We start from the raw sequence: 14,904 nt of genomic DNA on the forward strand, positions 1-14,904 counted from the left end.
TACAGTAAATCAACAGTGGATTGGATAAAGCCGAGAATCAAATCATCATTTGGAACATAAGAAAGGAAAACAAAACCAAGCAATCAACCAGAACAGCAAGAAGTTAAAATGAATCCCCCAAAACAAGGATAGTCTAAGGAGCCTCTCGAACAACTACAAATGTAACAACATTCAAATTGTAGGGGTGCTACGAGGAGGAGAAGAGGAAGAGCAAGAAATTGAAAACCTACTTGAAAAAATAATGAAAGAAAAATTCCCTAATTTGGTTAAGGAAACACATATACAACTCTGGGAAGCACAGAGAATCCCAAACAAGACGGGCGCAAAGAGGACCACACCAAGACATGTAATAAAATGCCAAAGGTTAAAGATCAAGAGAGAATCTTAAAAGCAGCAAGAGAAAAGAAAAGAGTTACCTACAAAGGGGTTACCATAAGACTGTCCGCTGATTTCTCAAAAGATACTTTGCAGGCTAGAAGAGACTAGCAAGAAGCATTCAAAGTGATGAAAATCAAGGGGCTACAAACTAGATTACTCTATCTGCAATGCCATCATTTAGAATCAAAGGGCAGATAAAGTACTTCTCAGGCAAGGTAAAGCTAAAGGAGTATATCATCACCAAGCTCTTTTTATATGAAATGTTAAAGGGACTTATTTAAGAAAGAAAAGAAGATCAAAACTATAAACATTAAAATGGCAATAAATTCACAATTATAAACAACTGAATCTAAAAAACAAACTAAGCAAAAAAGCAGAGCAGAAACAGAACATAGATACGGAGATAACTGGATGGCTGTCAACTGGAAGGGGAAGAGGGAGGATGGGGGAGAAGGTAGAAGGATTAAGATGTACAAACTGGTAGATACAGAACAGAGAGGGGGATGTTAAAAACAGTATACAAAACGGAGACGCCCAAGAACTTACATGCATGACCCATGGACATGAACTCAGGGGGAACTGCCAGAGGGAATGGGGGTGGATACCAGGTACAGGAGGAAATGGGGGAGAAATTGGGACAAGTATAAGAGCATAATTAATAAAATATATTTTAAAAAATAGAATAAAACATATTCTGTCTTGCACAAAATAACTGGTTGTACAGTAAAGAATGATGAATCTGAATGATGCCAGGTGTTTCTGGGATGAGAAGACATAGAAATACTCGTGCACTCTGGTGAAAAGTGCAAATTGGTTTTGTATAACTGTTCTGAATAGCAATCTTGGACTACCCTTATGTCCTAGAAATTCTGCTCTTGGGCCTATATCCTAAATAATTACTCACAAAGGTCCATAAGAGAACAACAAGAAATTCACTGCAATGTGAGGCAGTGTGGTACTGAAGACAATCTGATATCTACCAGTAAAAAGCATAACACACTTATTAAGCTTTATGCAGCAGTTAAAAGTAATGGATTGATGTACAGATAGGAACATGGGTGATAGGGGCAAGTAAAAAACAGGACAAGAAAGGTAAAAATTATGTGATGAGAGAAGGGCAATACAATCTGCCACAGTTTTTTTTCCCCTCTGAAACCTAATATGCTGCTTTATATCATAATGCCCCTGAAATATGTTATGCTCTATTAGAAATCAGGTTCATAAACAATGAATTATTTTCTATACATTATAAAAATTAATAATAACAGGAATATAACAGTAATAGTTTGCTGTTAAGCATGTACATAGGAATATACTAAAAATTTATTTTAGATCATTTAGTACAAGGAAAGAATGTCAGATACTGACGGAGACTTGACTCACTTTAGCTCCAACACTGCAACTGCCAGTGCTCCCAGTGCTGCCACTTGCGACTCCTGTAAATCTAGCTTCCAGTAATTCTTGCCTTCTTGGATCCAGACTATGAAGCTCATCCATTGCACCTATTAAGAGAAAAAAAACCACACACACACATATAAATATCTTTATATACAAACAAAATACATATTTGTGTTAAGATGTCAATAAACTTAGTAAATGAATTCTACAAACAGATGAAAGAGACTTTAAGATATTTATAATATCCATTCTCATTTATCAAAACCTACAGTGGATTTCAACACTTCTGACTGCAACCCACATTAAGAAATGTACTTCTGGGGACTTCTGCCAAGATGGAGGTGTAGGTGGAAACACTGTGCCTTCTCGCACAACTAAGTTTAAAGACAACAAAGCTTTAGTAACAAAAAATGCAGCCAAAACACAGAAAATTGAACTATACCGAAGTCTGACAACAACGAACCCTTCAGCCAGACAGGTAAGAGGGGTGGAGCCAGCAACTGGCAGAGCGGGGTTGCACAGGAAAATTCGACCAGATCTACCCAGGTGCATGGGCAATGGTTGGTAGATCCCAGGCATGGGATTGCGACAGGCAGACCCAGTGAGAGCGCAAGGTGGCAGGCTGACCACGGTCACACGTTTGCGCACAGATAAACCAGTGAAGGAGCAAGCAGTGAGACAGACTACACAGGCCCCAGCAGCAAGAAGCAGCAAAAGGGACAGTTATTGCCCCTCTTTGACTCTGCCCCCACATACAGCGTCACAAACCAGCAACCTGGGTAGCCCCACCCTGGTGAACACCTAAGGCTCCACCCCTCATACATAAGGGCGAGAACAGACCAAAATATGGCTCAAGAAGAACTCAAAGCCCCAAAGCCCATAACTCTAAGTGACCAAGAAATAGCCAAACTTTCAGATGCACAGTTCAAAACATTGTTGATCAGGATGCTCACAGAACTGGTTGACTTTAGTCACAAATTAGAGGAACATATGAAGGCTAAACTAATTGAAATGAATGGAAATGAACAGGAAAGCAATAGTAATGAAAAGGAAACTGGGACTCAAATCAAAGGAGTGGACCTGAAGGAGGAAAAAAATGACCAAACAAAAAAGAATGAAGAAATAAGAATTTAAAAAAATGAGGAGAGGCTTAGGAACCTCTAGGACATCTTTAAACATTCCAACCTCTGAATTATAGGGGTACCAGAAGGGGAAGAGGAACAGCCACCAGTGGAAAACTTATTTGAATAAATAATAAAGGAGAACTTCCCCAATCTGGCAAAAGAAACAGACTTCCAGGAAATCCAGGAAGTTCAGAGAGTCTCAAAGAAGTTGGACCCAAGAAGGAACACACCAAGGCACATCATCATTACATTAGCCAAGATTAAAATGAAGAAGAGAATCCTAGAAGCAGCAAGAGATAAAGGGACAGTCACTTACAAAGGAGTTCCCATCAGACTATCAGCTGATTTCTCAAAAGAGATCTTATAGGAAAGAAGGGGCTGGAAAGTATTCCAAGTCATGAAATGTAAGGACCTACATCCAAGATTGCTCCATCCAACAAAGCTTTCATTTAGAATGGAAGGGCAGATAAAGTGCTTCTCAGATAAGATCAAATTCAAGGAGTTCATCATCACCAAGCCCTACCATATGAAATGTTAAAGGGACTTATCTAAGAAAAAGAAGATAAAAAATATGAACAGTGAAAGGACAGCAAACTCACAGTTATTAACAACCGCACCTAAAATAAAAGCAAACTAAGCAGACAGCTAGATCAGGAGCAGAACCATAGAAATGGAGATCACATGGAGGGTTAGCAACAGGGGAGTGGGAGGAGGAGAAGGGGGGAGAAGGTACAGAAAATAGGTAGCATAGATGGTGAGTAGAAAATAGGGGGGAGGGCAAGAATAGTATGGGAAATATAGAATCTAAAGAACTTGAGACAGGTGGTCACAAACTAAAGGCGGAGGGAATGGTGGGGGAGGGAGGTGCAGGGTGAAGGGGAATGAAGGGGGGAAATAGAACAACTGTAATGGCATAATCAATAAACCTCCCCCCTTCAAAAAAAGAAATTTACTTCCCACCCAACTCAGTACATAGATACATAAATACATATATTTTAAAGTCCTACAAATACTCCTTAATGCATGCAGTGCATGACAATATTTTCTATCCTACTGTAGTCCACTAAAAAAGGAAAGTGTTGGTTGTGAGCTATGAAATTGATTTCATGAGACATGAATGGACCATGGGGTCCACAGCCTGAAAAATACCACTCTCATAGTATAATTTCCCTATCCTAAGTTTCTACAGAATTCTGGCACTAAGTGACATTACTACTTAATAATTTTGTTTATAGATATACCTTATCTATCTATATTTTAAACCAAAGTTTATTTTATCACATCCCCAAATTTTCCTACAGTTGACAGTTTTGAATGTTTTCAGTTTCTATCACACAGATGAAACACACACATATATCAAACAGATCAATAAGCTAACATCTCTTATTAAACAATCACCTTGAGAATAAAGGGAGGAAAATCAGCATCCTCATGCAATTGCTACTATCTAGACTAAAGCATGACAAATCTAGCTAAAGTTAAATTAATCTCTTAAAAATTCTTTTATCCATGACTACAAATTCAGTAGACTTAAATGAGTGATACTTAAAGGGAGCAAGAAGAGTATTATCAGAATCCAGAATCATATGTGGAACATTTTCAATCGACACAAGAGCACTTCCACACATCCTAACTATCCACTCCTAAAGGTTAAGAACTATTCCTATAAACCTTACTTAAGTTCCTATCATTACCTTTCATCTTTATCTGGAGAGGACTAGATGGGTAACGACCATGCTTCCACATTTATTTGCATTCCTGTATTTATATTAAGTCTTCCCTATGCATTCCTCCTTTTTCCATCTCAGACAACCTTGGTAACCACCTTTAAAAAGCCAAAGGCTTCAATTCTTGCTTTTGATTCCATTCCTTCCAAGTATAGTCCTGACAATATACTTTAAAAGTATCATCAATGCTTATAATTTTTTCTCATCCTGCTATTACATCAGAAATTGCTACTATTTCTTTCTAGGGGTAGGGGTAGGGAGACAAACTTTTAATCTTTGGTTTTTGAAATACGCCATTCTACTTTTCAGAATTCAACCATGTCTTTCTGCTTATCTGCTAACTATGATATCCCCAGGGGTCAACTCATGGCTTTCTGCTCTTTTCACACTCCCTTCTGCTTCAAAATGATGATTCTCAAATAAAACGCCTAGTATATGCCAAGCTAGTCCAGTCTTAAAGGTTGGAAATAAAGGGATTACAACTCATTGAGATTTATATATATATATATATATATAAAAAATATATATATATAAATATAAATATATATATAAATATATATATAATATTTTTTTAAAAAAATAGGGTTTAACTTAGCATTTTGTGTACGTATATGTGTACACACACACACAACTTTTAAAACCCCATCAATTCTACCCTGTCACAGGTGTATTTTGAAATCATCTTTTAAAAATGAGTATACAGTTGCTCTAAATATTCTTGCACAATTAATCTGAAAACAAATGTTTGGTTCTTCTTAATACCTATGAGTGGAATTGATGGATCATGAGGATATGGCATGTGAACTACTTCAGAAACTGCTAAAAGTCTCCAAAGTAGTTGTACTACTTTACATTCCTATGTGCTTACCAATATTTGATGTTGACTTTTTAAAATCTTTTTCATAGAAGTGTGAAGTGTTACTTAGCTTTGGTTTTGATTTGTATTTCCCTGATTACTAATGGTATTAGCAGCTTTTCATGAGTTTACTGGCAATTTGTATATCTTTATTGTTGATGTTGTTAAGAATTATTTTCAAGCCTGCTGCCCAATTTTTATTAGGTTGTTATTTATATGGAGGAATTACTTATGTATTCCAGATAAAAATCATTGTCAGATAACAGGTGATAAACAGGAAAAAACTGTTTCTCTATATCTAATCTTTTTTTCCATTTTCTTTTTGGTATTTTGACAAGCATATGTGTTTAATTTTTGGTGAAATGAAAATTGAAGTGTTTCACTTTGGTGAAGTGAAAATTAACTAATCTTCTATCCTAAAAAAATTTTGCATGACCCAAAGTAAAAAAATTCCATCTTTAGAGGTTTGTTTTTTCTGTTAAGGTCCATGATCATCCTAAATTAATACTTGTGTACAGTATGAGGTCAAGGATTTTTTCCCCCATATGTTTTTCCTATTTTATTACCACCATTCATTATAAAACAAGCAAAACTCTACTACACCAATAAATAGTGTCAGTCACTCTGTCAAGTCAAACATAGTAAGTATATGGTACTGGTATAAAAACAAACTTATGAACCCCCAATGGGATAAAGTAAGAGAGACCAGAAATAAACCCTCACATACACGGTAAAATGATTTTCAGTAGGTGTAACAAGACCATGCAATGGGGAAAGAACAGTCTTTCAACAAATATTGTTGGGAAAACTGGATATCCACATGCAAAAATATTTAAATGGACCCTTACCCAAATGTCATATGTAAAATTTAATTCAAAATGCATCATATATCTAAACGTAAGACCTAAAACTATGAAACTCTTAGAAGAAAACATAAGGGAAAAGCTTTAAGTCACAGGATTTGGCAATGATTTCCTGATTTTGAAAAAAAATAAAAGGCATAGGCAATAAAAGAAAAAATAGGTAAGCTGGACTTCGCCAAAATTAAAAACTTTTGTACATTAAAAGACACCACCAAGAAAGTGAAAAGGCAGCCCGAAAGATGGGAGAAAATATCTGCAAATCATGTATCTCATAAGCAATTAATATCCAGACTATATAAAGAAATCCTACAACTCAACAACAAAAACTCAATTTAAACAATGGGCAAAGAATTTGAACAGGCATTTCTAAAAGAAAGAAAGAAGGAGAGAGAGAGAGAGAGAGAGAGAAAGAAGATATACAACTGACCAATAAGCACATAAAAGGAGGCTCAATATCATTAATCATTAAAAAATGCAAATCAAAACTACAGTGAGTTACAACTTCATACACATTAGGATGGCCATTATTTAAAAAAAGAACCAGAAAATAATGAGTGTTAGCTAGGATGTAGAAAAATTTGAACCCATGAGCACTGCTGGTGTGTAAACTGGTGCCACCACTGGGGAAAACAGTATGGCAGTTGCTCAAAAAATTAAACCCAGAATTATCATATGATCCAGAAAGTCCACTTCAGAGAATAAATCCAATAGAAGTGAAAAGGACTAGAATAGAATTTGTATACCCATCTTGATAGAACCATTATTCACAATAGCTAAAAGGTAGAAGCAACTTAAATGTCCACCAATGAATAGGTAAAATATGGTATATTCATAAAATGGAATATTATTCAGTGTTCAGAAAGGAGACATGACAACAGTGCGGTGACTGTGGGGAGTGGGGTGTGGTATGGGTGGAGGTGGAAAAAGACATGGGGGGATAAATGATAATGGAAAAAATTTATTTAAATGAAGGAAATTTTGATACAAGCTGCAACATAGGTAAACTGAAGGTATTATGCTAAGTGAAATAAGCCAGACACAAAAGGAGAAGTACTGTGTGAATTCACTTACATGAGTTTCCTAGAGTACTCAAATTCAGAAACCAAACATACAGTGGTGGTTCCCAAAGGTAGAGGGGCAAGGTGTAATGGAGATTTAGTGTTTAGTGGATAGAGAGTTTCATTCAGTTGGGGAAGACAGAAGTTCTGAAGATGGATGTTGGTGAGGGCAGTACAAATCGAACCATACATTTTAAAGGTGGTTAAAAGGGTAAATTTTATATTGTATATATTTTACCACAATTCTTAAAAATAATTTTTGAAAAATAAAAAATTAAATTGGACTTCATCAAATTTTTTATTTTGCTAGTTCAAAAGATATGGTTATAAAAATAAAAAGAACAAGAGATTGGGAAAAAACAGTTCCAAAACATTTATGTGCTACATATACTATGTTCACTCTTTGGCTTGGTAACCAATTGAGGGCCCACTGGAATTTAGTAGAGAAGATGAGAACATCAGTCTCTACTTCGACCTGGACCAGCTCATAATGTGGTTATTTTGTTCCCTGTTGTTTATTTCTTAGATGTACAGCTTCCTTTAGAGCAGAGGTGTCAAACTCTTTTTCACTGGGTGCCACATCAGCCTCATGGTTGCCTTCAAAGGGCCAAACTGAATTTTAGAACTCTATAAATGTGACTACTCCTTAACTAGGGGCAAGGAGCTGGGCACTGCTGTTGGGTAGAAACAAGGTGCCAGGCCGGATAAAACAAGGTGGAGGGCCAGATTCGGTGTGCGGGCGGGCCTTGTGTTTGCCATCTGTGCTTTAGAACTTCCCCCTGCCCCATAAGGTCCTAGAGGAAGCTATATACTCAAGGCAAAAAACAAAACAACAACAAAAATCTGCAAACAATGTTTCTAACTGAAAACTCTTACTAGGGGTCCCAATCTTGCTATAGTCCTTAACACCTTCTAACAAGTTTTTGTGGTTTTAAAGAGGCAGTATATGTAAAAGCCCCTCCTGGCACATAATAGATGCTTGATAAATATTAGTGTACCTGCCTACAATCTAAACTTGAATACTAAAGGCTTGCTCCTCTAAATGCAGCTCATTGACCATCAGCATTTATCATTTCAGATGATTTTAAGAAAACACAAAATCTTGGGTCCCACCCCAGCCCAACAAAATTAGAGCCTGCATTTTAACCACATCTTCATGTAATTATTATAGGCATTCATATTTGGAAAGCACTGCTATAGAATATGGGTCCACAAACTTTCTCTGTAAAGGGCCAGATCGTAAATATTTTAGTCTTTGCAGGCCAATAGGCAAAACCATATACATGATTACATAATGAGTGAAAAATTTCTTACTGAAAAAATTCAAGATAAAATAACTGAGCATAATATTTATAACATGTAAGTCTCCTAATTTAAAAATGAAATTGGGGGGGGGTGTTTCACTTAATTCAAGTTTCCTAACATCAAAAGCTATTGCAAATACTCATCTGTTAATGATTTTATGTATTTATCTTTGAAAATGTCTTTTCTGACAGGTACTATCAAGTACTGGTATCAATCCACAAGCATATGATTTTAATTAACATATTCATTACTTTAAAGGCAGTTGTGGAAGTCTATGAGATTCTTTTGATATTTGTCTTACAGTGTATCATTACACTGCAAGTTAATCACTTCCAATACAAGGTTAGATAGAAGTTCTCAAGTGCACAATTAAATGAATTTTGAGTTACTGGGAACTTTTTGCAGTTGTATCAATGTCTCGAAAAATGCTGCTAGAACTACAGTTTAAATTTGGAAAAATAAATTCATGCAAATTTAAGTGGGAATGAAGATCTCACTTTGACAACATGAGAAATGTAGAAAGTAGCTTGATGTTACTTGTGATTCAAACACCAGTTGCCACTAAAATGACTTTACTGCAGCTAAATTTTGTATGTACACACTATTTTGTCTTATAATTTTAGGTTATATTCTTTCAAAACATTTCCTAGTTTGTAGAAAAAACAAAGTTCCAAAGCCAATTAGAATTTAGTAATAGTATTTGAGGGCCATCCTCTTTGTCAGAAAAATTTCTCTCAGCCCTTACCTCAAAAAAATTGGAGTAATATTTTACCACTGCTAAGCCAGACAGGATATTCAGCTTCCAACAAAAATCCATGGAGCTGATACTAGGTACGTCCATGAAAGCAAATGAAATTCACCACTGACAATACTGATTCCACAACGTGATAAATTCAAGTATTTTCTGCAGAGTACATGCTGATGAATAATGCAATGAATAACCACAGGCTTTAAAAACCTCCCATTTTTCTGCAAGCTTTGTGAATTTGTCCAAATAAGCTGTTTGCTTTTCCACACACACTTTTACCACCATCAGCTGTAGCACATCTGAGCAGATTCCACTTCAGATTGTACAGTTTCTTCTCAACTTTGGAAATATTCTCACCTATAGTTGTTTTACACAGACTATTCATAGAGGCTAATTATTTTTTTGGCCACTTCCAACTTGGCACTGACACTTTGAATGAACAATAACTCAGCAGTATCAATAACATCTTCTGACTCGTTAAGAGCCAAGAAACATCATTCTTGACCACCACTTACTTTGCTTTTTAATCAACTTCAAATATCCTCAACTCTTAAATCAACTGTTCTTGTCAAAAAGGTAATGGACTAAAACCAGTTTTTTTTTCTCTGTACACATTTATTAGTTGCAATCAAACAGAACTGAATTAATTCACCATCAGCAAATGGCTTTCTTTGCCTGCCTAACAAATGAACCACTCAGAAACTTATTTTGGTAGCAGCCCCATTTTCCATGTTTATTTTATGATGAAATTATACTGTGATGAGATACGCCTTTTTAAATTAACTGTTACTTTAAGAAAATTGAGAGTTGAGAATACTGAGTTATATGCTTCTAGTAATGTCAACTTATAAAGTGTTCTCTCACAGCTACAGTATGACTACATAAGAGCAATGTTTTGGTTATGTAGTTCAATAATACTACACTATGCCATAAAAGCACTCAAAACACTGTAAGTCATAACAGCAGCAATGAAATTTGTAGCAAACAAAAAACAGTACAAAGTGATGAGAATGCCATATACGATTTGTCTCAACTACCCAGCTCTGTCACTATAATGCAAAAGCAGCTGTGTCCCAATAAAACTTTATTAATGGTCACTAAAGTTTGAATTTCACATGTCACAAAGTATTGTTTTTTAATTTTTTAACAATGCAAAAATAGGTAGTTTGCTAAATCCATTTAGTGAACACATTTCAAAGATTTTAATCTTTTATGAAACCAAACTGTCATTTCTGACACCAAAAATTTGTCCTCAATTTTAAGAGGTGAGCTTTTCTGAAGAATATGTTAATTTCACTACAATCCACTAAATTTTAATATAATGTTTATATTTTGATAAAGTATAAAGGTAATATAAAGACCATATATCCATCCTTGAAGAATACCCTATTTCTAAATAAAACCATCTGCCTCCTAATTATGCTAGTTATTCTATTCTTACTTAACTGCTCCCTGAAGTTTATTGTAAATCCAAAACTGCACAATATGTAACAAGAGATGCCACTACTCAAATTAAAGATCAATCACATTTCTATTCTATGAAGAAAAATTTTGGGGTAACAACATAAATGAAGGCCACAAGCTGACCCATGACAGCAGCTTACCATGGCCCCTCTTAACAAACATTTCTCTCTCCCTCTCTTATACATACACTCAAAAAGTCAGCCAATAAATGTTAGTTATTATATTGTGAAAGTATGGTCTCCCTAGGTGGTCAGTCTAAAAAAGGATATGTGTATTTGGTTATATTATTAGTTCTGATTAATCAACATTACTATATAGTTATCCCACTTTCTTTATGACAAGAAATCCATTTTTCATTATATCATTTTTAATAGCCTTATGCCTTTGCCTTTTTTGGCAGTCGGTCAAAACAAAATCACACTATCTAGAAAGCATGTGTTCAAAGCATCATACCAGTACCAAAAAGTAAAAGAAATGACTGTTTACTAAGACCTTTCTCACAGTACAGTCAACTGCTGCTAAGCCATCACCTCTCATTTTTAAATTTAAAACTTCCTGAAGTCTGATAATATTTTAATTCACTCCAGTTTTTAATTGTATTTTTCATATTATGTCTGATAAGCTGACTTATACAAGACAACCTTCTACTTTTCACATTATGCCCAACAAGGCAGAAAACACTGATTAAAAATAGAAATACTATGTTAAAGTTAGAAATTATTTAAGCAAAAAATATCTCATTTAAGTCATTCCTTTTCATTAGTTTTTTAATGCACTTCAAAGTATACAAAACAAAAAGAATTCAAGAAGTCTAAACTGTGTAACCCTCTGTAAGTACTGACTTTTGCCATTATAAGTAACATGGTTTATAAATGGAACATATCTATTCTCATGCACGGTATTTTGTATCACGAACTCAGTTAACATAAGCATCATTTTTGTTGCTACATTCCATCATTTACTCCACAGTTTGACATCCTATTTAAAACCAAATATTCTAACTTTTTTGGCATTAAAGAAATAAGCTATCATAAAAGCAACCCAACTATCTTGATTTTCCAATAACCTTACTCCTTCATGAACCTAATAAGACATCTCCTACATTTCTTCTTAATGATTTAAAAATGAACGTTTGGAAATTTAATACATTTATAATTTAATTGTATATACATGTATCTAGAATTTTTTCCAAAGGAAAATGTCATATACTTTCTCATAAATCTGACATTCTCTGATGGTCTGAAATACCTCTCTGGTCATCTATCACATTCTTACGTACACTGTCTCACTAAACTATCCGCTTTAGAGCTATATATCCATCCTTCTATCTCTGTACATACAAATATATATGATTTATACATATACACATAAATGTACTCGCACACATACACATCAAATAGCTCACCTACCATGACTAAGCGTAAGCATAAAAAGCTAGGTTCCTGAATCTAGTCTATACACTCGGTTACATAAGCCTGTGGTAAAGATAAGACAGAACTGATGTAGAATCTTTAAGACAGTCATTTTAAACACTTTTGCTGTATCCCATATAGCAAAGGATTCAGACACACAAAGACCAAATTATTTCTAGAAGGAAATATAGCCTGCATCAGAGGTAAAGCACAGAGCCTTGTTTTGGCTTCTTTATATTGACACCGCCTTAGAGATAAGATAATTTAATTTCAATTTTATTCTTTTTTTTAAAGATTTTATTTATTTATCTTTAGAGGGGAGGGGAAGGAGAGAGGGAGAGAATATCAATGTATGGCTGCTTCTCGTGGGTCCCTGCTGCAACCCAGGCATGTGCCCTGACTGGGAATCGAACCGCGATCCTCTGGTTGGCAGGCCCGTGCTCAAATCCACTGAGCTACACCAGCCAGGGCTTCAATTTTATTCTTTTAAGTAAAAAATAATGCCTGACAGCTCATTTTTGTTTCATCAAAAATAAATACATACACAGATTAGGTTGTGTGAGCATGGCCAAATTCCTTAACCTCTTCATGTTTCAGCTTGCTTATACATAAAATGAAATAAGAAAAGTACAAACTTTATAGTTGTTAAAAGTAAGTTTATATATAGGATTCTGAGCTAACCTGTCACAATAAATGTGACCATAATACTGTATGTATGCTAAAACAAAAGTGCTCAAAAAACACTGGCATATTAGTAATACATAATGTAAGCTTCCGTCCAACTTTCTCCCTGAGGTTACAAGTTCCTGGTAGGTAGAAGAGCACATACTTTAATGCCTAATTTCTTATGTTTATGTAGTAGTTAATGTAACTCATTTTCCTCTAGCTTCAGGCATAGAATAATTTGCTATTTTTAAAATCAATCAGTCAATCTCCATATACACACATATACATATGTAAAAGGATGTATATATATTCAGATACATACATCTGTATATTTTTACATTAGGTTTTTTCCCTACTTTAACATATAGGTCTCATTTTAAAGATAAGAAAATGAAGACACTGAGAGGTTAAGTTTATTGTCTTTGTTAGACCTTATATCCACTCAGCTAAGCATGCCTGTCCCAAAGAACAGTCCAAAATCAAGATGTGAGGGTGGAGGAGTAGGGGAGAGGCGAGGGAGGGTGTGTGTGTGGAGAGCAAGCATGCACTTTTTTTTTTAATATTAAATTTTATTTAGTTACTTTTCAAGTACATTTTTTTTAATCTATTTCTCCCATCCCACCCCCCCCCCGCCCGGTCTCCCCCCTCCCTCCCATTCCCCCCCCACCCCAACCCAGTCCTCATCTCTGTGTCTTTCATACTTGTTCCTCAAAATCCCTCCCCCTTTTTCCCCTTAAGTTCCTTTCCCTCTCCCCTCTGGTCGCTGCCCACTTGTTCTCTATTTCAGTGTCTTTGTTTTTATTCTGTTTGCTTGTTTGTTTTATTCTTTAGCTTCCTGTCAAAGGTGAGATCATATGGTATTTGTCTTTCAGCACCTGGCCTATTTCACTCAGCATAATGCTTTCCAGTTCCATCCATGTTGTTGCAAAAGATAATAGCTCCTTCTTTCTCTCTGCTGCATAGAATTCCATTGTGTATATGTACCACAATTTTTTTTATCCATTCGTTTACTGATGGGCACCTAGGTTGCTTCCAACTCTTGGCTATTGTAAATTGTGCTGCTATGAACATTGTGGTGCATAGGTTCTTTGAAATTGATGTTTTAGGATTCTTGGGGTATAATCCTAACAGTGGAATTGCTGGGTCAAAAGGCAGGTCGATTTTTATTTTTCTGAGAAAATTCCATACTGTTTTCCATAATGGTTGTACCAGTCTGCAATCCCACCAACAGTGAACTAAGGCAAGAACTTGAGGAACAACAGCTCAAAGCAAGTAGAAGGAAGGAAATAACTAAGATCAGAGCAGAACTAAATGAGATAGAGACTAAAAGTACAATTCTAAAGATCAATGAATCCAGGAGTTGGTTCTTTGAAAAAATAAACAAAATAGACAAGCCTTTAAGTAGGCTCATCAAGAAAAGAAGGGAACGGACACAAATAAACACAAGCATGCACTTTTAACAGGTAAGAAGAATGTTCTCCGGGAAAGCTCCAAAATAGGAATTTGGTTAAAACCTGACTTATTTAGTAATTACCCTCTCTTCACTAATAGAAAGTCAACTGGTATCCTGACCCTAACCAAAGTACTAATTACGTAAGAATCTTTTCAAGTTTCCTGCCTTTCCTCATTATTAATATATGTTTGTTGAAATAAATAATACCGAAGTAAAAAAATGAAGTCTCAATATTCTCCTGTCTCCCAAAACCCCACACCTCCAAGATATATATATACATATATATATATACATACATATATACATACATACATACATACACTATCTGATACACCTTTTAAAAAAAAACAGTTGTGATTTACTGCCCCACAGTATTCCTTCTTGGTCTATTCTTCTGTCTCAAAGGTGCAAGGTGAAAGGAGGATTTTTGTTATGTATAGTCCATCTGCAGC

At 35.3% G+C, this 14,904-nt stretch overlaps 1 protein-coding gene across 2 annotated transcripts in view; it reads right to left on the bottom strand.

The window, feature by feature from the left end:
• TLK1 (tousled like kinase 1) overlaps positions 1-14,904 on the bottom strand; it is a 152,705-nt gene that overhangs the window by 89,886 nt on the left and 47,915 nt on the right. Inside the window, exon 2 of one of the 2 annotated variants that reach the window (XM_037139532.2) lies at positions 1,762-1,880. In XM_037139532.2, the coding sequence (XP_036995427.2) occupies positions 1,762-1,880 (119 nt within the window). Of the gene's footprint in view, positions 1-1,761; positions 1,881-14,904 lie in introns of those variants that run through there. The other variant, XM_037139534.2, reaches the window with a different exon arrangement.

The sequence above is a fragment of the Artibeus jamaicensis genome, unplaced genomic scaffold, assembly GCF_021234435.1.
Source record: "Artibeus jamaicensis isolate MK-2021 breed Jamaican fruit bat unplaced genomic scaffold, CSHL_Jam_final contig_391, whole genome shotgun sequence".
Classification (NCBI taxonomy): domain Eukaryota; kingdom Metazoa; phylum Chordata; class Mammalia; order Chiroptera; family Phyllostomidae; genus Artibeus; species Artibeus jamaicensis.